The sequence below is a fragment of the Periophthalmus magnuspinnatus genome, chromosome 20 (genome assembly GCF_009829125.3).
Source record: "Periophthalmus magnuspinnatus isolate fPerMag1 chromosome 20, fPerMag1.2.pri, whole genome shotgun sequence".
In the NCBI taxonomy this organism is placed as follows: domain Eukaryota; kingdom Metazoa; phylum Chordata; class Actinopteri; order Gobiiformes; family Gobiidae; genus Periophthalmus; species Periophthalmus magnuspinnatus.
Window position 1 is genome coordinate 24446167 of NC_047145.1, and position 26039 is coordinate 24472205.

A 26039-nucleotide genomic window follows, 5' to 3' on the forward strand; every position below is an offset into this window, starting at 1 on the left:
AAATCCAAATGTGCTCCACAGCTCCAACAGCTCAGTTTAAACCACAGACTGTGCGTATCAGCCCTGACTGAACTGGATTAACCCACTTCTATTGGTTTGCAATACAGTAAACCAATTTTAGGAAAAAAAAAATGGTTCACAACCATGTATTGGTTCATCACTGAACCATGGTCTAAACCAGGACTAAACCAATTCTAAACCAGAACTAATCCGGGACTAAACCAAGTCTAAACTAGAACTAAACCAAACCAGGACTAAACCAGGACTAAACCAGGACTAAACAAGGACTAAATCAAGACTAAATCAGGACTAAACCAAATCAGGAGTGAAACAGGACTATAGTAGAATTTGTGTGGGCAACCCTACTTGCAGAGTGTGTGTATATGTGTGTGTGTGTTGGTGTGTATGTGTGTGTGTATGTGTGGGGGTGTGTATGTGTGGGGGTGTATGTGTGGGTGTGTGTATGTGTGTACGTGTTGGGGTGTGTGTGTGCGTGTACGTGTATATGTGTGTGTATGTCTAAACAGTGAGTGAATGAAGACACAGAGAAGCGTTTGATAGAAAAGTTGTAGTATATTTGGAGTCCGTTTTATTTGTGCGACATGTTTCAGAGGTCAGCGGGGTCAGGAGGGGTCAGAGGTGAAGGGTCAGGGCCTCAGAAGTAGTTGACGACGCGACGGATGGACTGGATGTTGGGGTTCTGGGCTTGCCACTCGTTATGACTGCAGTAACAGCCACGCTCCACGATGTACATGCGCCCACGGAAGTTTGGCTCCTCATACATCACCCAGCTGTGGAGAGGTCAAAGGTCAGACATGAGACTGAACCAGGACTGAACAAAGACTGAACCAGGACTATACAACCAGTACTACACAAGGACTAAAGCAGGACTACACAAAGACTAAAGCAGGACTACACCAGAAATGACTCAGGACTGAACCAGGACTAAACCAGGACTAAACCAGGACTAAACCAGGACTAAACCAGGACTTAACCAGGACTAAACAAGGACTAAACCAGGAATGAAGCCAGAGTTCACCATGATTAAACTAGGACTAAACCAGATCTAGATCACCCAGCTGCAGAGAAATAGAGGTAGTTAAATCATATGAGAGTTACTTTTAAATGAAATAACTTGTGTCACTAAATCTTCAGCTGTGTATGGAGCTAATAGCCTACCCTACATACAAAAACTGTAAACAAAAGCTGTTTACAGTTTCAGTGTAGTTAGTTCCTTCCTTCAGATAGACATAAGGCAGTGTCCAGCAGTGATCAGACCAGAACTGAAGAAGTGTCTCGCATCTCATTTCACAGTGAAGAGACTAAGCACTGTGCCCAACGCCGCCTCCCCTCTACTCTCCCTCACTCTGCTGTTGTCTATGTGTATGTCGTTCTGCTCAGCTGTTGTGCGTCTGCAGCCAGGTCACCATTCAACACCATGTGTCATTTCAAATATATTTTCTCTCAAATTTCCTCTGAAATTTAGCAACCAAAAATGATCAACCAACTATGTCATACTGATACTTTGCAGCTGATGTCATCAACATTCTCTGGGAGTGTAATGCTAACTTTAGGCACTGTTCTGTTGAATCTCTGTTGCTCAAGTTAGATTTTAATTTGAGCTTTATTTTAACACAATCTGACCAGAAAGAACTGACATAGAGGGAACTACAACAGATGAGCTGTTTTGTGCTGTTAAACAAGTCCCTCTCAAATTACAGTCACAAGCTGTTTTTCAGTTAGTCACGCTCACATTTTAGTGTAAAATAAACTCCTAAACAGGACCATGAACGCTCGGACTGATCACAGGCTCCTGAAAATGTGCTGTTTAAATCCATTTTTGTATTTCATCAGACAATCTAAAAACTTCAGGCAGTGTTTGCTAATGTGCACATTGTATCCCCATAGTAACCGCTGAACATTCCTCCATAGACATACATGCACCCACAAAGTGATGTCACAGCAGAGAGAATCTATAATGTCAATAGTCATGGAAATTAAGAAGAAATATGAATGGAAAAGTGTGTACTATAACCATGTGTTGGCAGGTCAGTTGTTAGCTCTGTATTATGGTGTACTCGTGTGTACAATTATGTGTAAAGTATAGTGTACTGTTGTGTACTATTGCGCATACAGTATATTGTGTATATAGTGTACTTAAATCTGTCAATTGGACAAATCATTGTAAGAGTGAAGAAGTTTTGCTGCTCATCCAAATCTCTTCTTCAGTTCTGGTCAGATTGCTGCTGGACACTAACTACACTGAAACTGTAAACAGCTAGTGCCTCCAGTTTCAACCTTAACAACCTTATTCAACCCTTAATGGCCCTCCTATTGTTCTCTTTTGTTTCTTTATGTTTGCTTTGGGTCTGAAGATGGAATCATAGATCTGTGAGAGATTATGTTAGTACACTTACGCTCCGTCGCCGTAGACGCGCACAGAGTTGATGCAGTTCTTTGAGAAGCCACGGCTCTGGAGGAAGGGGCAGTCGTCGCAGATCTCCACACACTGACCAGAGAAGTTACAGCCCTCGAACATCTCAATGCGATAGTGCTCCCCATGCTACAGAGAGGACACAATCAACCAGTGGCAAACAGGAACAAGCAGGACTAAACCAGGACTAAACCAGGACTAAACCAGGACTAAACCAGGACTAAACCAGGACTAAACCAGAACTAAACCAGGACTAACCCAGGACTAAACCAGGATTAAACCAGGACTAAACTAGGTCTGAATCAGGACTAAACCAGGACTAAAAGAGGTCTTAACCAGGACTAAAGCAGGACTGGACCAGAGTCTGAACCAGGAGTAACCCAGGAGTATGTCAAGACTAAATCAGAGTCTGAGCCAGGACTAGACCAGGATCCTAAGCAGGTCAAAACCAAGTCTAAACCAGGACTAAACCAGCCTAAAGCGTACCATGCGAATGGGTTTGCAGGAGCCCATGTGGTCATTGTGGGAGTTCCAGCGCTGAAACTCGGGGTACTCTCCATGCTCCAGGATGTACTGCTGTCCCCTAAAGTCCGGGTGGTCAAAGCAGATCCAGGCCCCACTCTCCACACGGATGGAGTTCACCCTGAGAGGAGGAGACAGGACCAATCAGTAACACAGGGAGGACATGTACACTCCACAGAGATCAGGAGTCTAACCCACAAACTCCTCACTCTGAGGAGGAGACAGGCTAACCACTCTGCCAGTCACAGACCTGTTCATGAATCCTCTGTCCTGGAAGTTGTCACAGTCTCCTCTGACCTCCAGCTTCCTCCCAGTGAAGCACTTCCCCTCGTAAAAAGTGATCTAAAAAAACAACACACCAGTAAAGAATGGATTAAACCAGTACTAAACCAGGACTAAACCAGGATTAAACCAGGACTAAACCAGGACTAAACCAGGACTAAGCCAGGATTAAACCAGGACTAAACAAGGACTAAACCAGAACTAAACCAGGACTAACCCAGGACAGAACCAGGACAGAATCAGGACTAAACCAGGACTAAACCAGAACTAAACCAGGACTACACCAGGAGAGAACCAGAACTAAACCAAGACTAAACCAGAATTAAACTAAGACTAAACCAGGATTACACCAGGCCTAAACCAGGACTAAACCAGGACTAAATCAGGACTAAATCAGGACTAAACCAGGACTAAACCAGGATTAAACCAGGACTAAATCAGGACTAAACCAGGACTAAACCAGGAGAAAACCAGGACTAAACAGGATTAAACCAAGATCAAACCAGAATTAAACTAAGACTAAACCAGGACTCCTAGAAGTACCATTCCATTTATATGCAAATTCAGCACACTGACCACTGGAGGTATTTTTTTTAAATATGTCGCACCAATATTGTGTGTACATTGTCCAAATTATGACTAAACCACTGTAGTACTTTAGTACTTCTACTGTTGTTATTATGGCCTTGTACTTTAGGGCTGGTACCATTTGTCAGAAAATTAAAGGGCCCATATTACACTATTTTCTGATCTTTGTTATAATGTTGTTTCCTCATCACAAACAGACCTGGAGTTGTGTTTTGTTTGATTCACACATGTTTAACACACAAGCCCTGCATATTTAGACTGAGTTCTTCTCTCAAACAGAAAACACTCTGTTCCACCTTGTGATGTCATCATGAGGTAATACAGGAAGTGCTCCTCCAGGTCTGTTTTTAAGGAGTAAACAACATTCTAATATGGCTTAAAGCCATGTAATATAGAAGCTTTAAATTGTATTTTGATTACCATTAGACCACAGTGTTAGCCTATCAAATTAAATTTGAGCCCTTCTGCGGCTAAAGTGCATTTGACAGTGCCATATATTTTTCCAATTCTGCCGTGGTTTGGTGGATAGTTCCTGTGCTAAATATTTATCATAGTTTTACATCAGTTGCAGCAAGAAAAGTAGAACACAAGTTGTAAAATACAGGTTAAAAGAATCTGAATATGACATCAACATCTTTGACACCTTCATTTAACTGAATAAAGGTGCTGTCATTTATTTGTATTAGTCTAATCATACTCATCATGTTATGTAAGTTAGACAAGTTTTGGCCCTTGTTAACATCATGGTTGCTAGGTAACATACTTCTCCACAATTACAAAAGTAGAAAAAACTCACCTTCCCAGAGTACTGTGACATGGTGCGTGTCCGTGGGTCGCTCAGTGTCACTGTAAAAAGTTGGACGTGGATATTTATACAGCACTGGGGAGCGGCCGGAGGGGATGCGGGGGGGTGCAGAGCTTTCCCCACAAAAGAGACGCCTCTGTGGGCCACGCTGCGTCGGCGATTCCCTTTGAGCCAGAAACAAAGAGCCACCAACCAGCTCAAAGAAAACTGCTGCTACCAACATTTAACCAGGGCCCCAGAGAGGACATTTACAGACACTTCACCTGTACATGTGTGTGTGTGGACAGAGACACTTCACCTGTACATGTGAGTGTGTGTGTGGGTGTGTGTGTGTGAGGACACCTGTACATGTGTGTGCGTGTGGACAGAGACAGTTCACCTGTACGTGTGTGTGTGTGTGTGTGTGTGTGAGGACACCTGTACATGTGTGTGCGTGTGGACAGAGACAGTTCCCCTGTACATGTGTGTGTGAGGACAGAGACACTTCGCCTGTACATGTGTGTGTGTGGACAGAGACATTTCACCTGTACATGTGTGTGTGAGGACAGAGACAATTCACCTGTACATGTGTGTGTGAGGACAGAGACATTTCACCTGTACATGTGTGTGTGTGGACAGAGACATTTCACCTGTACATGTGTGTGTGAGGACAGAGACACTTCACCTGTACATGTGTGTGTGTGGACAGAGACATTTCACCTGTACGTACGTGTGTGTGTGTGGGGGGGGGGGGTGGGGGTGTGTGTGGGGGTGTGTGTGTGTGTGTGGGGGGGGGTGTATGTGTGTGGACAGAGACACTTCACCTATACATGCATGTGTGTGTGTGCATTTTGTAAATGATTTGACAGCTTCATTCATTGTGGTGTTAATAAACCCTGAAGAGACAGATCTAAACTAGGTCTAAACTTGAAGTAAACCTGCAGACACAGGACAACCCTGAGTTATCCAGAACTCAGATCGAGACCAGAACTAAAGCCAAACTAAGCCAGGACTAAAGATGGGCCTAAAAGCAGTCAAAATCAGGTCTAGAGCAGGACGTAAACCAGACTAAAGCCAGACTAAACTCAGGGCTAAACCCAGGACTAGAGGTGAACTAAAGCCAGACTTGGGGTGTTTGGTGCAAGCCGAGACAGACGTGGCTCACACAGACCGTTCACAAACAGACCGTTCACAAACAGGCATGTGGCTTTGGCTCCTCTCTTCTCTCAGCTGGGCCTCTCTCTGCTCCCCTCCCTCTCTCTCTTTCAGCTCCTTGGTCTCTCCTTCTGCTCCCCACCCTCTCTCTCCTCTCCCCACCCTCTCTCCCTCTGCTCTACCCCCATCACATTGTGTAGTCATTAATTCTAAACTGTAAAAACAGTTCTGTATTTTCTATCTTCAGGATATAAAACAATTCATGCCTGCAGCTGTAGTCTCACTCCTGTGTCGGGCGTCACGCAGAAAAACTCGGCGTGAAGTAGCTCAAACCAGGAAGCAGCCCACTAAACGGTACTGTGCCTAGGAACCAGAATACAGTACACACTTCTCCACTTTACAAAGATATCCCTCTGCATAGAAACACGGAGATATCCTTCAAACAGACCAGCGGCACCTTGAACATTAAATGAAACAAAAAACAAAAAGGAGCTAAGGTGAACGAAGGTGATTAAACTAAGAGAAGCAGATGCAAGGACACAAACAACTCATGAAAACTCAACGTCTTTATTGACTCAAAGTCAGAAAATATCATTTACAAGATGATTTCTTCACAAAGAAAATATTTTTGTTTTTTTAGAAACTTAATACATCAAACGGTCTACACAGAACGTTTCAAAACAGGAACAACTGACACATTACCCACATACAAACATGACTGTATATGGAATAATTTAAAACTAGAGAAATGAAACAGATGAATTTTTTGTAAATGTAATATAATCAAAGATGGCACTTACACAATACAAAGGATAACCACTCACTGCCACGGTAGCACAGGGAGGACATGCACATTCCAGTCTGAGTCCTGGAGTCCAACTCACAACCTCCTCACCGAGAGGAGACATGATCACTGTGCCACAGTAACACAGAGCAGTGTCGTTTGCATACATTATTATTGCGTTTGACAGCTGTTTGGAGCTGTCACCGGTATCATTTCTTTTGTCTGTGTTTCGTGTCTCAGACCTGTTTACTTCTAATTATAAAGCATTTCTTATGAACTTTACAAACCCCAAAGAATGCAGTTAGAACTGGGCTGGTTAGTTTAAAATGAACTAACTTGTTCTGTCATGGTGCAGTGCCTTTAAATCAGACCTAGTCTGCCAAGAGCTTTTAATCCTGTTATAGTTGTTTACCCTCACAATTTACTCACCCAAAGTTGTGCTTGGAATGATTCGTACATGTTTGTATCTTTAAATCAATATTTTTCAAAGTTATTAATTGATTAATGACATAAATTAATATAATGTTATAATTTGCACGTTTTAAATTGCAATATAAAAAAAACGCAGACATCACCGTAATTGTGATCACAACAAAGCGCAGCATGCTGTCGGACCCTCCTATGGATAGTTGCTAGCACTGGATTTTTTTTTGTACCAAAACGCTGCCAAATCCTATGTGTATCACAGATTAAGAAAATATAATTGGAAAATGAAGTAATTACAGAGCAATGGGAAAATGAGGGTTGATGGGAACTATACGGTCTTTAAAAAAGTGATTAATGATTGCTCAAACATACACGAATCACTCCAAACACAACTTGGAGAGGGTAAATGGTGAGGGGAAACAACTATAACATGGTTAAAAGCTATGAAAATCCCATTTTGCAGAATAGGCCTCCTTCAAAATGTGTCACGGTGCAGTGCCCTTCATAAGCAGTGGGTGGCATCTAAAGCAGTTGCGTGGGGCGGCTGAGGTGGGACTGCAGCGTTGCGATGAGCTCACTCTCCTCCTCCAGAGTCAGGTCCAGATAATCTTCCTCATGTCGAGAGATGTCCTCCAACACCTCGCTCACCACCTCATCATCCTCTGAAGAAACAACCAAAGTAAGCAAGACTCTCTCCTCTGCATCCTCTATTCCATCTGACCCTCTCCTCTGGTTCTTCTACTCTGTCATATGCCTCTTACCTGTGGAGGTGCTGGAGGTGCTGGTGGAGGCGGAGGGGGCAGCTTCCTCTTGCGTGGGGCCTGAGGAGCTTGATTCCTGGGTGAGATCCGGAGGGAGCTCCCCCTGGTTCTCCAGTAAGAGCTGTGCAGCGGCCTGAACGTCTCCATCAGTGAGTCTGAGCGCTGTTTCAGAGTGCTGCCTCTCAAAGCCCAGATACAGGAGCTGCAACGAAACAGGGAAATATATACATTAAAATGACACAAAAATCAATATTTATTAGAGTTTTCCCACAAAAGATCATTAACAAATACATTTTTAAAAAGTTTTTTTTTTATTTCATGTAATTCAACATGAAATTTTAAATGTATTGAAATTAAAATTAAAATGTTCAAACCTGTTCCACTTTGTCTGGACTCACTGCCTCCAGAGAATTGTTGTTTGTGGCCACAGTGATTTGACTTGAGTTTAAGAGAATCTGAAAAACACAAGGAATATATAGTACAGAGGAGGAACAGTGTATGCAGTTGAAACCAAAAGTTTACATACACTATATAAAAGACAAATACGCTTTTTTTCCCTCACTGTCTGGCATAAAATCAGAATAAACTTTGCCAAGGATTACCAAAATTATTTCTATTTGCTAAATGCCAGAATAATGAGAGAAGGATTTTTTATGACAATTTAGAAGTTAGAAGTTTACATACAGTAAGATCACACACACTACACATTTAAATCATTTGGAAAAAAACCCAGATGATGTCTTTGGAAGCTTCTGACACCTGTGGATGTATTAGAAATAATTTTGGTCATCCTAAGCGTCTAAAACGGGAAACGTTTAGTCTGATTTCATGAGAAAAAAAAAGCATATGTGTCTTTTTATACAGTCTATAGAGGAGGTATAGAGGAGGAACAGTAAATATATGGTACAGAGGAGGTCACTCACAGTGTAGGCTTGATCTACATTTCCTTTGGTTTGGTTCAGAGCTCGAGCTGCATCTTTTCGGTTAAAGCCGAAACCGGTTAAAACTGTAACAGCTTCAAGACGAGTACGCCGCTTCTGACGCTCCCTTGCCTTCATTTCCTCACGCTCCTGGAACAGAAAGTATCCGGTTCAGTCCGGCCCCGGTTCAGTCCCGTCTCCAGTTCAGTCCCCCCGGTTCAGACCTGTCTCCGGTTGCTGATGTGTAGTGCTGCTTCTTGGACATCTCCCTCACAAGCTCTCAGTCCCAGTCGAGCTTCTCTCTCGGTGAAGCCCAGAGTCATGAGCTGCTCCATTTTCTCTGTGTCTGGACTCAGACGTCTGTACAGAGCCTCCACCTGAAGCACAGAAATACTCAGATACCCTTCTATCCTTTCGTATCCCTGTGTGTCAGATGCCCTCCCATCCTCCTTATTGAGACACTATTGACTCCTGCCCCCAACTGAAAAATATAACCTTTAACCTGGGATAACCTGGCTCACCCCAGATTGATATGTGGACTCTTACAAATTCATCAAGGTGAAGTTAAAGGTGCATAATGCAGATGGAGAGGTTATTGCTTTGTCTAGAATGTTCCACAGTGGCATTATATATTCATCTTGCATTTATAAAACTTGTGTTTTTATGGCTGGTTTCAGTCCACGTTTCAGTCCTGGCTCAGTCCTTACCTTTGAGAGCTGTTGTTTGGCCTGAGCGTCATTGCCTTCGATATAGGCTAACAGACTCTGAAGCAGATACAGACGCAAGAACAGAACCTCCTCTCGACCTGTGTTACCCTGGAAACAAACAAAATAAATAAAATTAAATCAACACAAGAAAATGTCCATCTCAATGTGTGCTGTTGTGCGTCATTTGTTTGAAATTCGTTCATGCGGGCGTAACTTCACAAGTTGACCTATAACTCGCAAGTTTGGGTAGGTTGGACAGCTCAATGAGAAGAAGTGCAGCAAGTGGCGCAGTCGCCTGGCGCAGTACCTTAATCATCCTCAGACGTTGTTGTTGCTCCCCGTACACTTGGAGGAAACTTGACTCGGCGCGCTGCAGTCTAGATTTCGCGTCCTCTAAACAGGACAGAGCCTCCAGGGCACGGTAGCACCACACGATGTCCAACTGCAGAACTGCAAAATTATCCACAGAGCTGAGCAGCGCCGACCCACACTTACTGCAAAGACCCACAAAAAGAACCGGGTTAGACCTGGTTTAAAAAGGGGGTATTACACTTCTATGGGGCATTAACTTAACACATAACATGTTTTTTTATCAATGCTATATTCACCGAAAACAACGTAGTAACATGTTTAATAAAGTTTCACTTTAGTTTTTGATGATCGGAGTCCTCCCCTTCCTGTGCTCCCTGCACTAAGTTACTCCCCCTTTAGAGCGCCATCATAACACATTCGGTGTGCATTGCGCTAATGAAGTTTGTCTATAGTGTATTGTTTTGTATATTTATGGAAAATGGTCATGTGTGAGGCGTATGTCATAGGTGATATAGACTTGTGGGCAGCACATTGGACTGAATGCTTAACCATAAGGTGGGTTTGGATAGGGGCCCAGGAGAGATCGCTAAAATAAAATACTCAAACATGCATAGATGACATCGAAAACCTCTTCAGACATGTTTTTGATGAGGGATAACATTAAACATGGTAGAAAGATTTTTACAAAGTTAATTTTGCATAATACGCTCTCCTTAATGTGATGAACTGTACTGCACCTGAATTGTTGGTCGGCCTGTAGCAGGTGGCACAACGCGATGTCAAACTGCTTCCTCTTCATCAGGGACCGCCCCTTTTCATGGAAGCCCATCGCCAAAATAAGAGCCTGGAAAACAACGACATTCACAACAGGAGCCTGCAGGAGTCAGTAATTGAAATAATGACAAACCTTTTTCTCCTGGTGAGGGATGTTCAGAGGGTTTCCTTTTTGGTCTGCGATTTCCAGGAAAGGCTTTGAGTCCAGGTCCTCCTCTAGAAAACACAAGGCAGTGATGACACACATCACATGACACTCTGATAGACGGATACAGGAGGATGGGATGGCATCTGATGCGCACGCAAAGGGATATAGGAAGCTGGGAGGATATCTGGTACCTCTCTCGGACAGGATCTGGAAGCCTTTGTGAGTTCTCTGCAGACTCTGGTTCTGATTCTGTTGTTTCTGGAGTTCCTCAGCATCGCTCACTCGAAGAACCATCATCTTACTGTGGTTCCTCACGCCCTGCTCGTCCAAACGTTGATCTAAACAGGACAAAACCAGGACTGAAACCAGGACTGAAACCAGGACTGAAACCAGGACTGAAACCAGGACTGAAACCAGGACTGAAACCAGGACTGAAACCAGGACTGAAACCAGGACTGAAACCAGGACTGAAACCAGGACTGAAACCAGGACTGGAAACAGGTTAAAGTCAGGACAAATGTGGGGGTGAACGTGAATGAAATCAGAAATATGCATATTGTAGCTTTTTTTAGTTATAGTAGGGTTTTCCCACGAGATATGAGACTGGGTCCACGAGAAAGAGACAAGACAAGATTTTGATATGATTTGTAATAAATAAATTGTGCAATCCAGTTCACCATTTTGGCCTCAGAATGTATTAATTTTATTTAAAGGGTGTATTTTACTTCTTGGAGTATTAACTGCTAACACATAACATTTTTATATCGCCTTTAGTTTCCTTAAATAGTTTTGAAAAGGCTATATTCATTCAAAACAATATATAAATATTTTTATTATGTTTCACTTGTTTGTTTTTGATGCTCTGAGACAAAACTCACTCCTCCTTCTGAGCACTATCACAACACGATCGGCATGTGTTACACTAATAAAACTACAGCACATTGCATCAGCTGTAGTGTATAGTTTCTTGTATCATATTTTTGTATATTTACGGAGAATTGTAGGCTTGTGGGCGGGGCACTGGACAAATTTTACAGCTAAGTTACTCAAACATGCTTGGATGAAATCTAAAACCTCTTCTGGCATGTTTTTGATGAGGGAATGTTATAACATGATAGAAAGCTCCAAAAGGTCAGTTTGGTATTATTTTTGTTGTTTTGGAACTATAGCTTCAACTAACTCATCTAAATATCTAGCCAACTCACTAAATCTTAATCGCCTGAGATAATTTTCCTCATGTCTTTTTTGTCTCATAAGAGACTCTTGTGGCATGAGATCTTGTCCCATCCTTAGATTATAACTGTAGTCTCTAATTTACAGTAATTACACAATGCAAGTACACAATTCAACAATAAGACCATTTCATAATGGCCATTCTCTGGCCCAAACACACTCATTACCACAGTGTTCACTTGTGAAGTTGTAGTCCCTGTCCATTCAAAGCTTTTAAAGCAGACATATTGTACTCTATAGTTATAATCTATGATACCCAAGGATGATTGTTATAATCTGGGTATCTGAAATCACTATAATGATCTAAAACAACTTATTAAAAGAAACAAGTCTGCTGATCTCTGCGTTAGAAAACTGTGGGGCACAGTGGGAGCTGACGTTGCCATAAATGCCACCACAACAAAGCGCCAATGACGTGAAAATGGGAGTTGATCGACAAAATAGTGTCTTGAAAATAAGCGATTAAAGATTGCTCAGACATGCATGAATCACTCTAAGTACAACTTGGGGTGGGTAAATGGTGAGGGGAACATGGTTAAAAACTCTGAAAACTTAATACTGCATAATAGGTCTGCTTTAAAAAAAAAAAAATGTATTAATTATTTTAGTTGATACCATTAACCGCGCAATACAGCGGTCCAGGTGTAACGAGATAAATGTGTAACTAGTTTAAAATTACACTTAATTTTTCATCTTTATTGCGATTTGTGTTTCTTGCCAAAGTGGTTAGATTGACTAAGCCTGGAGCCTCTCTACACTTGAGAGAGAAGTTGTATGAGACTTGGCTATCTAAGTCATAAAATTGGCTTAGTTAAACATCCGGCTCAAGTCCCTGGCTCAGTACCACTTACCCACATTAAGAGTTCTCCCATTGAGGATAAGTTTGATGGATTTGAGTCCATAATCTTCTCTGATTCTGCAACACACAAGATCTATATTTAACTTCTTTTTTTTTTAAGGACACCGCAGAACATTTTGTCACATTAGAACAGGTTTAAAGCACCACCTGTCCACAAGCTCCTGCGCTGACACGTCCAGTTTGGTCTGAAAGAAGGTTTTCGTCTTTGGATCCTGAGACACAAAAGGAAGAGATCAAAGTTCAAATGAGATTGAGAGATCAGGAAAGAATTTATTTGATAGTCGATATACTCAATATTCTAACAGGCTGAGTTTGTGTTCTACTATCTTATGGAGGGCAGGGGCCACGTTTGTTGAAACTTCTCATTATTTGTTTGGGACTGGCCCCAAAAACTTGTATTCATGTTAAAGTCCTTTCAACTGACAACAATCACGTCTTTGGGGTATAATGGCACCACTTTCTGAAGCTACTGCAAAAAATTTATTTTGTTTATTTATTTTGACAGAGAAGACGTTGAACTTTGTGCAAGTTTTTGTTTCCTGTGGATAGGCCCAGTGATTACAAAGATATTAACCAAAAACCATGTCAACAAATCTGCAATCTTGAGCAAATTCCACCTGAGAATTCTGACCTGTCTCCAGCTCAGTTTAGACTATTGGGATATTGTAATTGTACATGTTTGGTACCTTGCTGGCATCTCGGGGGAGCAGCAGCTCTAGCGTTGCCACACTGGTTTCTCTGAACATCTGGTTTCCTTTGCCCCTGTTCACGGCCTGTGCGCGAATCGACTCCAGAGCGCCCCCTACCTCCAATGCAGAGATGCCCAGCAGGGGGGCATACTGCTCAGACAGCTCCTGACCAACGAGTTCAAACATGTGTAAGGCCAATGACTTTACACCAGGACTTATGGCAAAAAAGCACCACTTTTCCATTTAATGTCTTTTTAATATTCATTTTTTGAACACTAACAATACATAGGCTACTTTTAATTAGCGCAAACACAAAACAAAACCACTCATTTCCCCCTCCAAGGTACAAACCACATGCTTGACAGAGGATTGGCTGTAGACCCAAAATGATCACAGAGCGCTAGATATGACTGAATCTCAATCAAAATCTGATACTTCATCGTCTCTGGGTTAAACCATAGACTATATAAAGAAGTGGACTAAGGGAGTGTTGGACAAAATAACCAAATAAAAACATTAGGATGATGCAGCGTGGATTAATACTAACATTTTAAGACCAAAATGGCAAGCCTGATAGCAGCAGTTACAGAAAGAGGGGCGACAGCTTTTCAATAAGTGAACTAGAGTCAGAGTCAATGGATCCAGGAAGAGCAATAAGGCAATAAGTGACATTTAAACTCCACAAATTGTGTGAAAGAACATTATTCATATAGATAGTATTTGTACCACCATAGTCTGAAAGAAATCTATGGAAAACACTGGGGTCAGTGGTCTCACCTGCATGTGCTCGGGGCTGGGTCGGTTGTCCAGGGTGTACGGGGGGTTCCACAGTTGGATCTTCTGCTGCTTTAGGAGGATCTTGAGTTTTGCTTCAATGTTCTGCTCGGCCATGGCATCTGCGATTACATGACACTGTATTTAACACTAACGGGATTTCAGATACTAATTGATACTGAAACCTATATCGAAACTAGATACCCATTTGAGCAGGCAATACAAAAAAAAAAAAAAAAAAAAATCACATTCACAGGACAGAAATGAACCTTTCCTGAATAGCTTTGGAACGATCTTAAGCTACATCAGAACAAGTATAAAACTACATAAACTAGTATACGCCCATGAACCACTATAGAACCTACCTGGTCCACGGAGATCTATTCCACATGGGAATAGAAAAGAAAGTAGTATCATTTAATGTTGAAAATCCCATTCTATTGTCTAAAGAGTGTTTTTTTTAAATTGTCACTATGGTATCTATATCGAGTATTGTATTCCTTAGTATCAAAATCGGTTTTGAAATTTTAGTGTTGGTGTGACATCACTAGATTGTTCTGATACTTTGCAGCCGATGTTATCAACATTCCCTGGGGGTTTGAAGCTAATGTGGGCAATGCTCCGTCTGAAGCTCTGTTAGACTTTAATCTGAACTTTGCTTTAACACAATCTGACCAGAAAAAATGGCTTAAGATGAAGCTACAACAGGTGAGCTGATTTGTGCAGTTAAACAAATCTCTCACACATAAAACTACAGTCACAAGCTACAGTGGCTTGCAAAAATATTCATCCCCCTGGAACTTTCAAATTTTGTCAAGTCACAACCACAAATTTAAATATTTTTAATTTGCATTTTATGTGAATAAGTATCACAATATGGCACATACGTGTGAAGTAGAAAGACAATTATACATCATTTCCAGATAAAAAACAAACAAACTGAAAAGTGCAGTGTGCAAAAGTATTCATTCCCCCCAAGTCAATACTTTGCCTTTTGCTGCAATTACAGCTGCAAGTCTTTTGGGCCATGTCTCCACCAGCTTTGCACACCTACAGACTGAAAATTTTGCCAATTTTTCCTGGCAAAACAGTTAAAGCTCTGTCAGATTTGATGGAGACTGTTTGTGACCTGCAGTTTTCAGATCTTGCCACAAATTCTCAATTAGGTCTGGACTTTGACTGGGCCATTCTAACACATGAATATGTTTTGCTCTAAACCATTCCATTGTTGCTTTGACTTTATGTTTAGGATCGTTGCCCTGCTGGAAGGTGAACCTCCACCCTAGTCTCAAGTCTTTTGCAGACTCCAACAGGTTTTCTTCCAAGATTGCCCATCCATCTTCCCATCAACTCTGACCAGCTTCCCTGTTCCAGCTGAAGAAAAGCACCTCCACAGCCTGATGCTGCCACCACCGTGTTTGACAGTGGGGATGGTGTGTTCAGAGTGATGTGCAGTGTTAGTTTTCCTCCACACGTAGCGCAGACCAGAGCACCTTCTGCCACATGTTTGCTGTGTCCTCCAAATGACTTCTAGTGAACTGTAAATTAGACTTCTTATGGATGGTTTTCAACAATGGCTTTCTTCTTGCCACTCTTCCCAGAGTGGCCAGATTTGTGCAGTGCATGACAACAACAGTTGTCCTGTGAACAGATTCCCCCTCCTAAGCTGTAGATCTCTGCAGCTCTTCCAGAGTCACCATGGGCCTCCTGGCTGCATCTCTGATGAGTGCTCTTCTTGTCTCAGTATAAATGCTAAAACCAAAACTTACAGAATGAACAAGACTACACACAGGTGGACTCTTTTTAGTAATTAGGTCAACATTCAATCTTTCCAAAATCATCAGGCAACTTCTAAAAGCAATTGGTTGCATTTAAGAAAAAGGGGGGCTAAATACTTTTGCACACTGCACTTTTAAGTTTTTTACTTAAAAAAAAATTGTGCCATTTTGTGTTGTTCATTCACATAAAATGCTAAGAAAATGTATTTAAATTTGTGGTTGTGATGTGACAATATGTGAAAAAGTTCCAGAGGGATGAATACTTTTGCAAGCCACTGTAGCTAGCATTAGCCAACAGTTTTTCAGTTAGCCACTCTCACATTTTTGAGCAGCTAAGCAGTTGATGTTCTTAGTCAATAAGACAATCATTTTTCATTAGTCAACTAACTTTATCATCTTATTTGGATTATAAAGGTTTATATGGCCCACAGCAGGAGGAGATGTATGCAGTGAGTTAGCTGAAATTTGGGACTGACTGTAGTTTTTGTGCAATATCATAATATATATAATATATTTGAGCACTTTCGTCAGTGCCGGACAGAGTGCCGGACACAGTGCCGGACAGAGTGCCGGACACAGTGCCGGACACAGTGCCGGACACAGTGCCGGACAGAGTGTATATATTCTACTTTATACAGTCTCAGGTGTGGGGTAATGTCGCCCTTTCAATTAAAGGATATATATGGCGCTATTTTCTGATCTATGTTATAATGTTGTTTTCTCATCAAAAACACACCTGGCGTAGTGTTTTGCTTCATTCAGACATGTTTAACAAACAAACCCTGCATATTTAGGCACTCAACATTGTGATGTCATGGAGCAAAATAAGAAATGCTCCACTGTGTTTTTAAACTCCATACACCTTCACTAGAATTATTTGAATAATTTAGAGCTTTGGGGATACAGACCAATAATAAAGGTAACCCTTTATTATCATGTGTGAATGAAAAACACAACTCCAGTTTTTGAGGAAGTGACAACATTATAACATGGCTTAAACCTCACAAAGTCACGCCTTTAGTCGACCAAGACAGCCAAGACGACCAAGTCGACTACAGCTTTAAATACTAGCCTCCCACTTCTAACAAAAACAACATAACACCAGGACTGTCGTTTGGCTAAAATATGAAATATTCAGACTAGATACAGTAAAATAAAAGTGACGCTGAACACAACAGACTCAATGTTTCAAACGCGTGTTAAAATAACTAAACACAGATCCAATTAAACAACATACACGTGTATATATATAGTTATATCAATCGTTTTAGTCTCATGTTGTTGAGAGCCAGTGGCTAACAACAGCGTGCTAGCTTAGACACGAGCGTCACTGTTAGTACTCGTTATCTTTTGCCGTAAAAATCACAAAAACAACACTGTTTTGTGGGTTTGTGTGGGTTGTTTCTCGGTTCTAAAATCACCTGGAGTCCGGACGAAGAGCTGTCACGGCTTCTGAAGGTTTCTTTGTTCGTTAAAACTCTGCTCTCTGCGTCAGTGCGTCAGTGAGTCGGGGACTTGCTGAAAGCTCGGCATTTCGTCCGGGGGCGGGACTTAAAATTCTTTCGCAACCACAGCAACCCACTTTTATCCTAAGCCCCGCCCCCGGACGAAATGCCAAGGACTTTGAGCTTCCTGTGTTTGCCTATGGACATCTCACCCAGAGCCTTGTTTTTATCTCACGGGGGCGGTGATCGTTAAAAGGAGAAAGCGGTCTCACTCTGTGTCAAATGACTAACCATAGCATCATATCCAAAATAAGAGGCGAATTATGACAAGGATCAGTGCAATATATTAATGTATAGCGCCAACAAATACAATAAATAAAACTGTGATATCTCTGAAGCGAAGAATCCGATGCTGCGCAGTGTGAGTTATTAGCGCATAAACCATCTATGTTGGGCACGTGACTGGACTCTCAGACGTCAGCCTTTGTGAATAAAATATGAACAGACAATATTTATTCATTATGACGTCGATAGCTGACCAACATGTCCCTCTAGTGCCATTAAAATGCCACATTTTGAAATTTAGTAAGAAAATGTGATTTATGATTAATTTACATAAATATGTATATGGTCAATTTAAATAAATGTACTTTGTTAGAGCAGTAACAATTACCACAGATTATGCTTATTATTTTTAAATTATTGTTACTTATCACTAAGGCTACCTTTTAACTTTTACATTAAGACACCATTTTAAAAATGTATTTCTACAAGCTTTGCAGGTGTTATTAATTTACCAACCAGAATCAGAGCCATCCTCCCGGAGCAGAGACCGCCCCGACGCTCCGGAACTAACTTTACCTTTCATTTTCCCCATAGAATTTACTAAAATAACTGACCATAAAGTTGGAAAGCTTTAAGGCTAATCAGCTACATTTTAACTACTGATCACAAGACCTATAAGTTTATTTAAAATCTGTTTCTGAAACTACTTTGTCAACCGCGAATTTATTAAAACACACAATCTTGCATTTTAAACATCTTTTTGGATTTAAAATAGCCTCATTATGGGCATTATTTAGCATGTAGCTGTTAGCCTCCTTTGAACTCTTAGTATTTGAATTTTTCTAAAAGTCTATGGTAAATAGACACACCGTGAGCAGACACTGTTCAGCTCTTTGCATGACAGGACAGAACTTCCTGGTATTTTAGGAAAAAACAAATCCTCTGACTCGGACCAACCCACACTGATTTGTTGAGTACTATTCCGTACTTCTGTTTTAGGTAAGACGTGTTTTTTATTTGCGTGTTTTAAATTCACTAATTTGCTATTGTATTTTTGTCTCTTGTCTTTAGTCATAAATACAACTTCTACACCGGAAATCCATCGCTTTGTCTGTAGTAATTTTGTTTCTGAGAAAAACAGTACAGTACATGGAAATTTAGCACTAAACGAGTGCAGAGAACACTCATCACACTCATCACACGTGCAGACAGAGAACACTCAAAGGCAGGCTTATTTGTATTGCACAATTCGTTCGCAAAGTAATTCAAAGTGCTTTACGGAATAAGAAAGACGTTAAAATCACAGAAATCAAAACATAAATAATCACAAATAATCATTATAAAAGTTACATTATAAAAGAAGCCTGGATTTAAACATTGTCAAAGTAGAGGCCTGTCTCACATCTTAAGGATGAATGTTCCAGGTTTTAGCTGCAGAAAACTGAAACACTGATTCTCCATGTTTAGTCCTGACTCTGGGACCAGCAGGAGGTCGGTCCCTGAAGTCCTCAGACTGTGAGATGGTTCATGTGGGAGATGTTCTTTGGTGCTGGTCCATGGAGAAACTTGTTCACACAGAGCTGCTTTAAAGTCTATTCTCTGAGCCACATGAGCCAGAGACCTGAGCACAGGACACGTGTCAAGTACTTCCTGGTTCTAGTCAGGACCTGAGCAGCAGTGTTCTGGATGTACTGCAGCTGTGTTAAGGCTCGTTTCGAGAGGCCAGTGAGCAGGACATTACAGTAGTCTAACCTACTGGAGACAAATGCATGGATAAGTCTCTCTAAATCTGGTTTTGACAGTATACCTTTGATTTTTGCTTTGGTTTTTAGATGGTAAAAAAGCTGCAGATGTTATTGATTTGATGTGGCTGCTAAACCTCAAGTCTGAGTCCATTATTGCCCCTAGATTTGTAGCCTGATTTGAAGGTTTAAGAGAGAGAGACTGGAGGTCACTGTTGACACTTTCTCTTTGTTTCTGTGGCCAAAGATGATGACTTCAGTCTTGTCTGAGTTTAACTGGAGAAAGTTTTGCATCCACACACTGATCTGTTGGATGCAGTGAGTGAATCCACTGGTCACCTTCAGTGAGACACAGATCTGAGTGTCATCTGCAGAGTTGTGGTAGGACACATTATTGCTGCGTATTAACTGGCCTAACGGCAGCATGTACAGGCAGCAACACGGGTCCCAGGATTGACCCCTGGGGCACCCCACAGGTCAACATTTTATCTGAGACACATTTTCCAATTTCAACAAAGTACTCCCTGTTTTCTAGATAGGACCTGAAACAGTTTAGTGCCGTACCAGAGATGCCCACCCAGTCCTCTAGTCTCTGTAAGAGGACCCCATGATCCACAGTGTCAAAGGCAGAACTCAGATCTAACAGGATCAAGACTGAGACTTTGCCTGCATCAGTGTTCAGGCAGATGTTATTTGTCACCTTGATAAGAGCAGTCACAGTGCTGTGGTGGGGTCTAAAACATGACTGGAAAACATCAAAGGAGTTGTTCATTTGGAGAAAGGACTACCCAAAAATGGTGTTGGGCATGTTCTATCAAAAATGGCAACTGGATTCGATCAGTTCAAATCACAAAAATGCTGACAAATACAATCCTAATACAGAGCTGAGGTCAGACTGTTGTCCCTAACAGCCTACGTATGTAGGACTGAAGCCAGGCGCTCTGACTGCCTGCCTTTCCCTTGACCCAAAGGTAAAATACAACATGAATATGCAAATATTATGTTGAGCAGGTTGACGCCTTGTTCCTCCTTCCGGCCACATTCACCTCTCGAACATCCCCGACTGCACTGGTCTGTTTCTTCAAAGCACCCAACTGCCTCCCATTATTCAGAACACACAATGCTGCCTTTAAAGGGAACTATTATAATGAATACATGAATTCAGTGCTAATGCATTAAAACAGTGTTCAAGCCAATATGTACCTTCATTGAACAGTATTCAAATTAATATATGAATTCAGTATAAAAACAGTGTTCAAATCAAACATGTGACTTCATGAAACACTATTCAAACAGATATACAGTATGAATTCAAGGTTTTGATATATATGTGTGATGCAAAAGAAGCTTTATCACCATATACGACGGAGTATAAGGGTCACTAAAATAAAATAAAAATATGCGGGCAAGAATACGAGAATAAAGTCGTAGCATTTCGACATTAAAGTCGTAATTTTATTAGAATAAAGTCGAAGCCAGAAAAAGTCATATTATTACGAGAAAAAAGTTGTAATATTACGAGAATAAAGTCGTAATTATATGAGAATATAGGCTGCTGTGCGTGAATGAGTGACCAGTGCGTTATGAAGAATTTGGAGCATTTTGTTCAGATATAGAAATTTCTTCTAAATCTGTCTGGTTCCTCTGACTAAACAAACTCAAATGCTGGCAGTGTCCCTTCAAAGTACTTAAATTGATGATAGTGTGGTGATGGTGGGCTAAAAGACACAGTATTTCGTTGTGCGTAAACTCCAGTTGAAAGTTTATCTGAACAAAATGCTCCAAATTCTTCATAACGTATAACGCACTGGTCACTCATTCACGCACAGCAGCCTATACTCTCATAAAAATACAACTTTTTTCTCGTAATATTACGACTTTTTCTACTAGCACCCGCATATTTTTTTTTAATTTAAGTGACCCTTATACTCCGTCGTAACTAGATATACCCTTCCACGGCAAATTTGAGATTGATCGCTAATTGTTCAATATTGTGGCATCAAGACTGCTCTTCTTTAGGAGAGGCTTGATAACCAAAGTTTTCAAAGCTCTTGGGAATGTTCCAGAATGAAGTGACATGTTAACTATGGAAGCAAGTGGTGACAGCAAACTGTTGAGCACCGACTTTAGAAATTTCGCAGGTAACGCATCAAGGCAGCATGTAGATCACATGTGTCAAACTCAAGGCCCGCGGGCGAAATGTGGCCCTCCACATCATTTTATGCGGCCCTCGTCAGGGTAAATTAAAAGGTATGATGATCTTAACATGTCTTTTTATCAGGAGATACACAGTTACACAGCCATATTTTTACATCTAGGCAAATGCATATACAATGTTTGTAACTTGAATATGTAATGAATACAGAAACAGTTAATTAACAAGTTAAAAAAGTAGTTATTTATTTTACATCTGGCCCGTTGAGAGTAGCCATTTTGCTGATGTGGCCCTCGGTGAAAATGTGTTTGATACTTCTGATATAGATGAACTCAGACTGGTGACGATCTCTTGGGAGAGTTTTGTTAGTTACAGATGCAAAGTGAGTCAGCTCTAAGTGTCTAGGTGGCTGCAGGGTTGTTATTTGCGTTGTGGAATTGATGGCATGTTTAATGCCCTGAACTTTGTCACAGGTGCAGATAGAGAACACTCATCACAGGTGCAGTATCATGGTTTTGTGGAAATCATTTCTGCTCAGCTTTGGTGTGTTGAGTCTAAAAATATGCCCCTTGAAGAAACACCTGGGGCTTGACGATTTGATCCCCGCTAATGTTGCCATTACGCCCATGAGCAAGACCCTCCATCACACTTTGTGAGTAGCAGGGCTCCAAACTAACAACGTGAGTAAGATTTACATATGGGTTCATTATTATTATTATTATTATTATTATTATTATTATTATTATTATTATAGGCTATATATTTTTACATAGAGGAGGCTTAAAACTAAAGGACTGCCTGGATTAGACAGGTCTAGACTCATCAGCTGAGCATAGGAATGTTTGTAGTAGTTGATTTATTTATCATTAGTCATCAGTTGGCAGTGTGTGTTAATGCACACACATCACCATGCTAAGCTATTTTTAACATGTTTTGCAAACTAAAGAGAAAATAAATACTAATATTATAATAATATTACAGTTACAAGCTAGCTAGTAACTAATATTATTTTAGAGAGACTTTGTAACAGCACAAATCTGCTCACCTGTTTTAGTTCAGTAGTTCAAATCAGGTCTTCATGGTCAGGGTGTGTTAAAACAAAGTCTAACAGAGCAGTGCCCCTAGTTAGCTTTGCTGTCTATGAAGTACTAAGGACCGATTCTGATACCACAATGATAATAACAAACTCTTTATTTAGACAACAGAATGTGATTTTCCATATTAAATGTTCGTACTTTCTTTTCTATTCCTTGTGTGTTTCTGTGTAATCTCTTAGTGTCTAGTAGGTTCATAGTGGTCCATGTGTGTATACTAGTCTGTCTTATACTTGTTCTGATACAGCTTAACATCATTCTAAAGATTTTCAGGAAAAGTTCATTTCTGTCCTGTAAATGTGACTTTTTAGTATAGACACCTGCTCATATGAGTATCTAGTTTCAATACTGTTGATAGTATTGATTATTATTTGATGTTTGATACACAGTTCAATAAACTGTGCTGTACTAGTCATTGTTCTTTTGACTCTATCGCTGGAACAGGGAGAGACCGTGGCACTGACTGCTTGTGTTGTGTGCTTTGTTTTAGTGTAGAAGAAGAAAACATGACTGACACTGAGAGAAAACGGGAGGGGATTAAAGAAACGGGCACTTTTCAAAAGCGGCCACGCCCTGAAGAATTTCCACAAAGGTCAGTTTGGAGCAGTTCATATTCAGACTGTTGTTTAATGATTCTCCGAACAATAGTTTTTAACAACAACAAATAAGTATTGTGTGAACCTTTTGTGGAGTAAATGGGTTGAACGGTGCTATATAAACCCTGTTACTAAAAGCCCTTCCTGTAGCAGACTATCGACTCCAGGATTTCTTTTAATTTACCAAAATTGTCATGTAGTACTTTTTGTGTTCTATTTAAAGTCCTATATTACTCAAAACTGACTTGTGAGCTTTTAGCCACGTTGTTACCTTCTCAAAAAAATACCTGGAGTTGTGTTTTGTTTCATTCACACGTGTATGAGTAACATTTTATTAGTCTGTCTGTGTAATCCCTCAGTCATGTAGGTCTGATCCACAGTAAAAGCAAAAGTTAAATCTATCAAATCTGTGACAGATTTTACTTTTGCTTTTACCTTTTATTAGTCTGTCTACATTTCCCAAGCTCAAAATGCTCAGTTCCGCCTTGTGATGTCATGAAGTGGTAGATTTCAAGTTAACAGCTACATTTTACCTTATGTTCAGTTGAGATCGGCAATTCCAGGGCTAAAATTATCCAAATGATTCTAGTGAAGGTGTGTGGAGTTTAAAAACGCAGTGGAGCACTTCCTGTATTACCACATGATGACATCACAAGGTGGAACAGAGTGTTTTCAGTTTGAGATCAGAACTTAGCCTAAATATATAGGATTAGTGTGTTAAACATGTGTGAATGAAACAAAACACAACTCCAGGTCTGTTTGTGATGAGGAAACAACATTATAACAGAGATCAGAAAATAGCGTAACATGGACGCTTCAATGTCTTTCTTAGTCATCCATCTTCTTCTGCTTATCTGGGGTCGGGTCACGGGGCAGCAGTCAAAGCAGGGACTCCCAGACATCCATCACCCCAGACACATCCTCCAGCCCCTCCGGTGGCACCCCAAGGCGTTCCCAGGTCAGCCGAGAGACATAGTCCCTCCAGCATGTTGGGATATGCCTGGAACACCTCCCCAGGGGAGTCCAGGAGGCAGACAGATGCCCGAGCCACCTCAGCTGCCTCCTCTCGACGTCTTTCTTAGTCTCAGTGAAACAAGATTATCCCAGAGATACAGGATGATGGGAGGGCAAAAGAAATGATAAAAGATTTTCTACTTCTTTTTTATGCCTTAATTTATACATGCTTAGGGCATAAAGGCATAAGACTAGAATTTGTAACATCTGATATGTGACTGTAATCAAGGTGAATAGCAAAATGTAAAGTCATTGACAGTCCTATGAGGCTCTATTTAGCATTCTTCGTCTTGTGCACAGACAGCAGAAGAGGAGTCGACCATCCACATGTGACTTTTGTCTGCGTGATTTGGAGGAAGCCATCCCCCACAGCTGTGGACACTGGCTTTGTGGAGAATGCATCACTTCACACTCAGAGAAGTCCTGTCCAAACAGTGGTACGAACATCTAACTTTGACTGTTTGATCTTCTAGGCAAGTCAAGGCAAGGCAAGTTTATTTGTACAGCACAAGTTGTACACAAAGTAATTCAAAGCTTTACAGAATAAGAAACACACTAAAACCACAATAAAACAAATCAAAACATAAAAAATCATCATAAAATAGGAAAAACTGAAAAACGGAAAAGGAGAAAAGTGCAGAATAAAAACCTTTCAGTCATATGCCCAGCTAAACAAGTGTTTTGAGCCTGGATTTAAACATTGTCAAAGTCAAGGCCTGTCTCACATCTTAAGGAAGACTGTTCCAGGTTTTAGCTGCATAAAACTGAAATGCTGATTCCCCATATTTAGTCCTGACTCTGGGACCAGCAGGAGGTCGGTCCCTGAAGTCCTCAGACTGTGAGATGGTTCATGTGGCTCTAGATGTTCTTTGGTGCTGGTCCATGGAGAGACTTGTGCAGGAGCAGAGCTGCTTTAAAGTCTATTCTCTGAGCCACAGGAGCCAGAGACCTGAGCACAGGACACATGTGTGAAGTACTTCCTGGTTCTAGTCAGGACCCGAGCAGCAGTGTTCTGGATGTACTGCAGCTGTGTTAATGCTCGTTTGGAGAGGCCAGTGAGCAGGCCGTTACAGTAGTCTAACCTACTAGACACAAATGCATGGATAAGTCTCTCTAAGTCTGGTTTTGACAGTATACCTTTGATTTTTGCTTTGGTTTTTAGATGGTAAAAATCTGCAGATGTTATTGATTTGATGTGGCTGTTGAAGTTCAAGTCTGAGTCCATCATTACCCCTAGATTTCTGGCCTGATTTTGGAGGTTTTAGAGAGAGAGACTGGAGGTGACTGTGACGGGACGGGAAATTCAGATTTGTAAAGTGGAAAAAATAAAATGACTTCAATAGGGTCTATAATAACAGTGTCTTGATGTGTTATTAATACTACGTATCATATGTGAATTATTCTGACATCGTAACTGTTGGGCCAAAAGACAGCTGTACTTGTCACCATATTCATAATATGTACCACAACTCTGTAGTAGCAAATGCTCTCCCTCACTGGTAGACAGAAGTCATTCAAATCTACCTGCTGTTTAAACAGTTCTGGATTTGGGCTCACAGCATATCTTTGATCAATGTCACTAATAGCAGTGGTTCACTCATTGAGTCAAAAATTTGATATTTTTTAGATAAATTACAGTTATAAATTATTTGTCCCATAAGATAGGATTTAAGTATCTCTAGTGTCATTCTGGTTAAACAAAAGAAACTCGTCAACTGAATTAGAAATAAAGTCGCAAAACCTCATATCTGCCAAAAACAGAGAGTTAAATTTCCACC

General features: G+C 40.9%; 3 protein-coding genes across 3 annotated transcripts in view; 1 reads left to right on the plus strand and 2 right to left on the minus strand.

Moving 5' to 3' along the window:
- Positions 1-553: 553 nt before the first annotated feature.
- Positions 554-4666, minus strand: LOC117388411 (gamma-crystallin N-B). Its single transcript, XM_033985956.2, has 5 exons — positions 4623-4666; positions 3207-3298; positions 2921-3077; positions 2418-2563; positions 554-791 (listed from the first exon to the last, which is right to left on the minus strand). Exons 1-5 carry the CDS (start codon positions 4641-4643, stop codon positions 656-658), a joined length of 552 nt encoding a protein of 183 aa, XP_033841847.1. The 5' UTR covers positions 4644-4666; the 3' UTR covers positions 554-655.
- Positions 4667-6314: 1648 nt separating this feature from the next.
- On the minus strand, positions 6315-17576 carry nub1 (negative regulator of ubiquitin-like proteins 1). The gene is made up of 15 exons (XM_033985955.2): positions 17352-17576; positions 14156-14274; positions 13376-13543; positions 12837-12901; positions 12682-12746; positions 10789-10935; positions 10583-10665; positions 10413-10519; positions 9671-9857; positions 9364-9471; positions 8881-9033; positions 8660-8806; positions 8111-8191; positions 7737-7938; positions 6315-7637 (listed from the first exon to the last, which is right to left on the minus strand). Exons 2-15 carry the CDS (start codon positions 14267-14269, stop codon positions 7498-7500), a joined length of 1767 nt encoding a protein of 588 aa, XP_033841846.1. The 5' UTR covers positions 14270-14274; positions 17352-17576; the 3' UTR covers positions 6315-7497.
- Positions 17577-18541: 965 nt separating this feature from the next.
- Positions 18542-26039, plus strand: part of LOC117388156 (NACHT, LRR and PYD domains-containing protein 12-like) — a 29235-nt gene continuing 21737 nt past the window's right edge. Inside the window, exons 1-4 of the mRNA XM_055230189.1 lie at positions 18542-18659; positions 23142-23243; positions 24080-24205; positions 24562-24698. Coding sequence (XP_055086164.1) covers positions 23158-23243; positions 24080-24205; positions 24562-24698 — 349 coding nt within the window. The 5' untranslated portion in view covers positions 18542-18659; positions 23142-23157. The remainder of the gene's footprint in view (positions 18660-23141; positions 23244-24079; positions 24206-24561; positions 24699-26039) is intronic.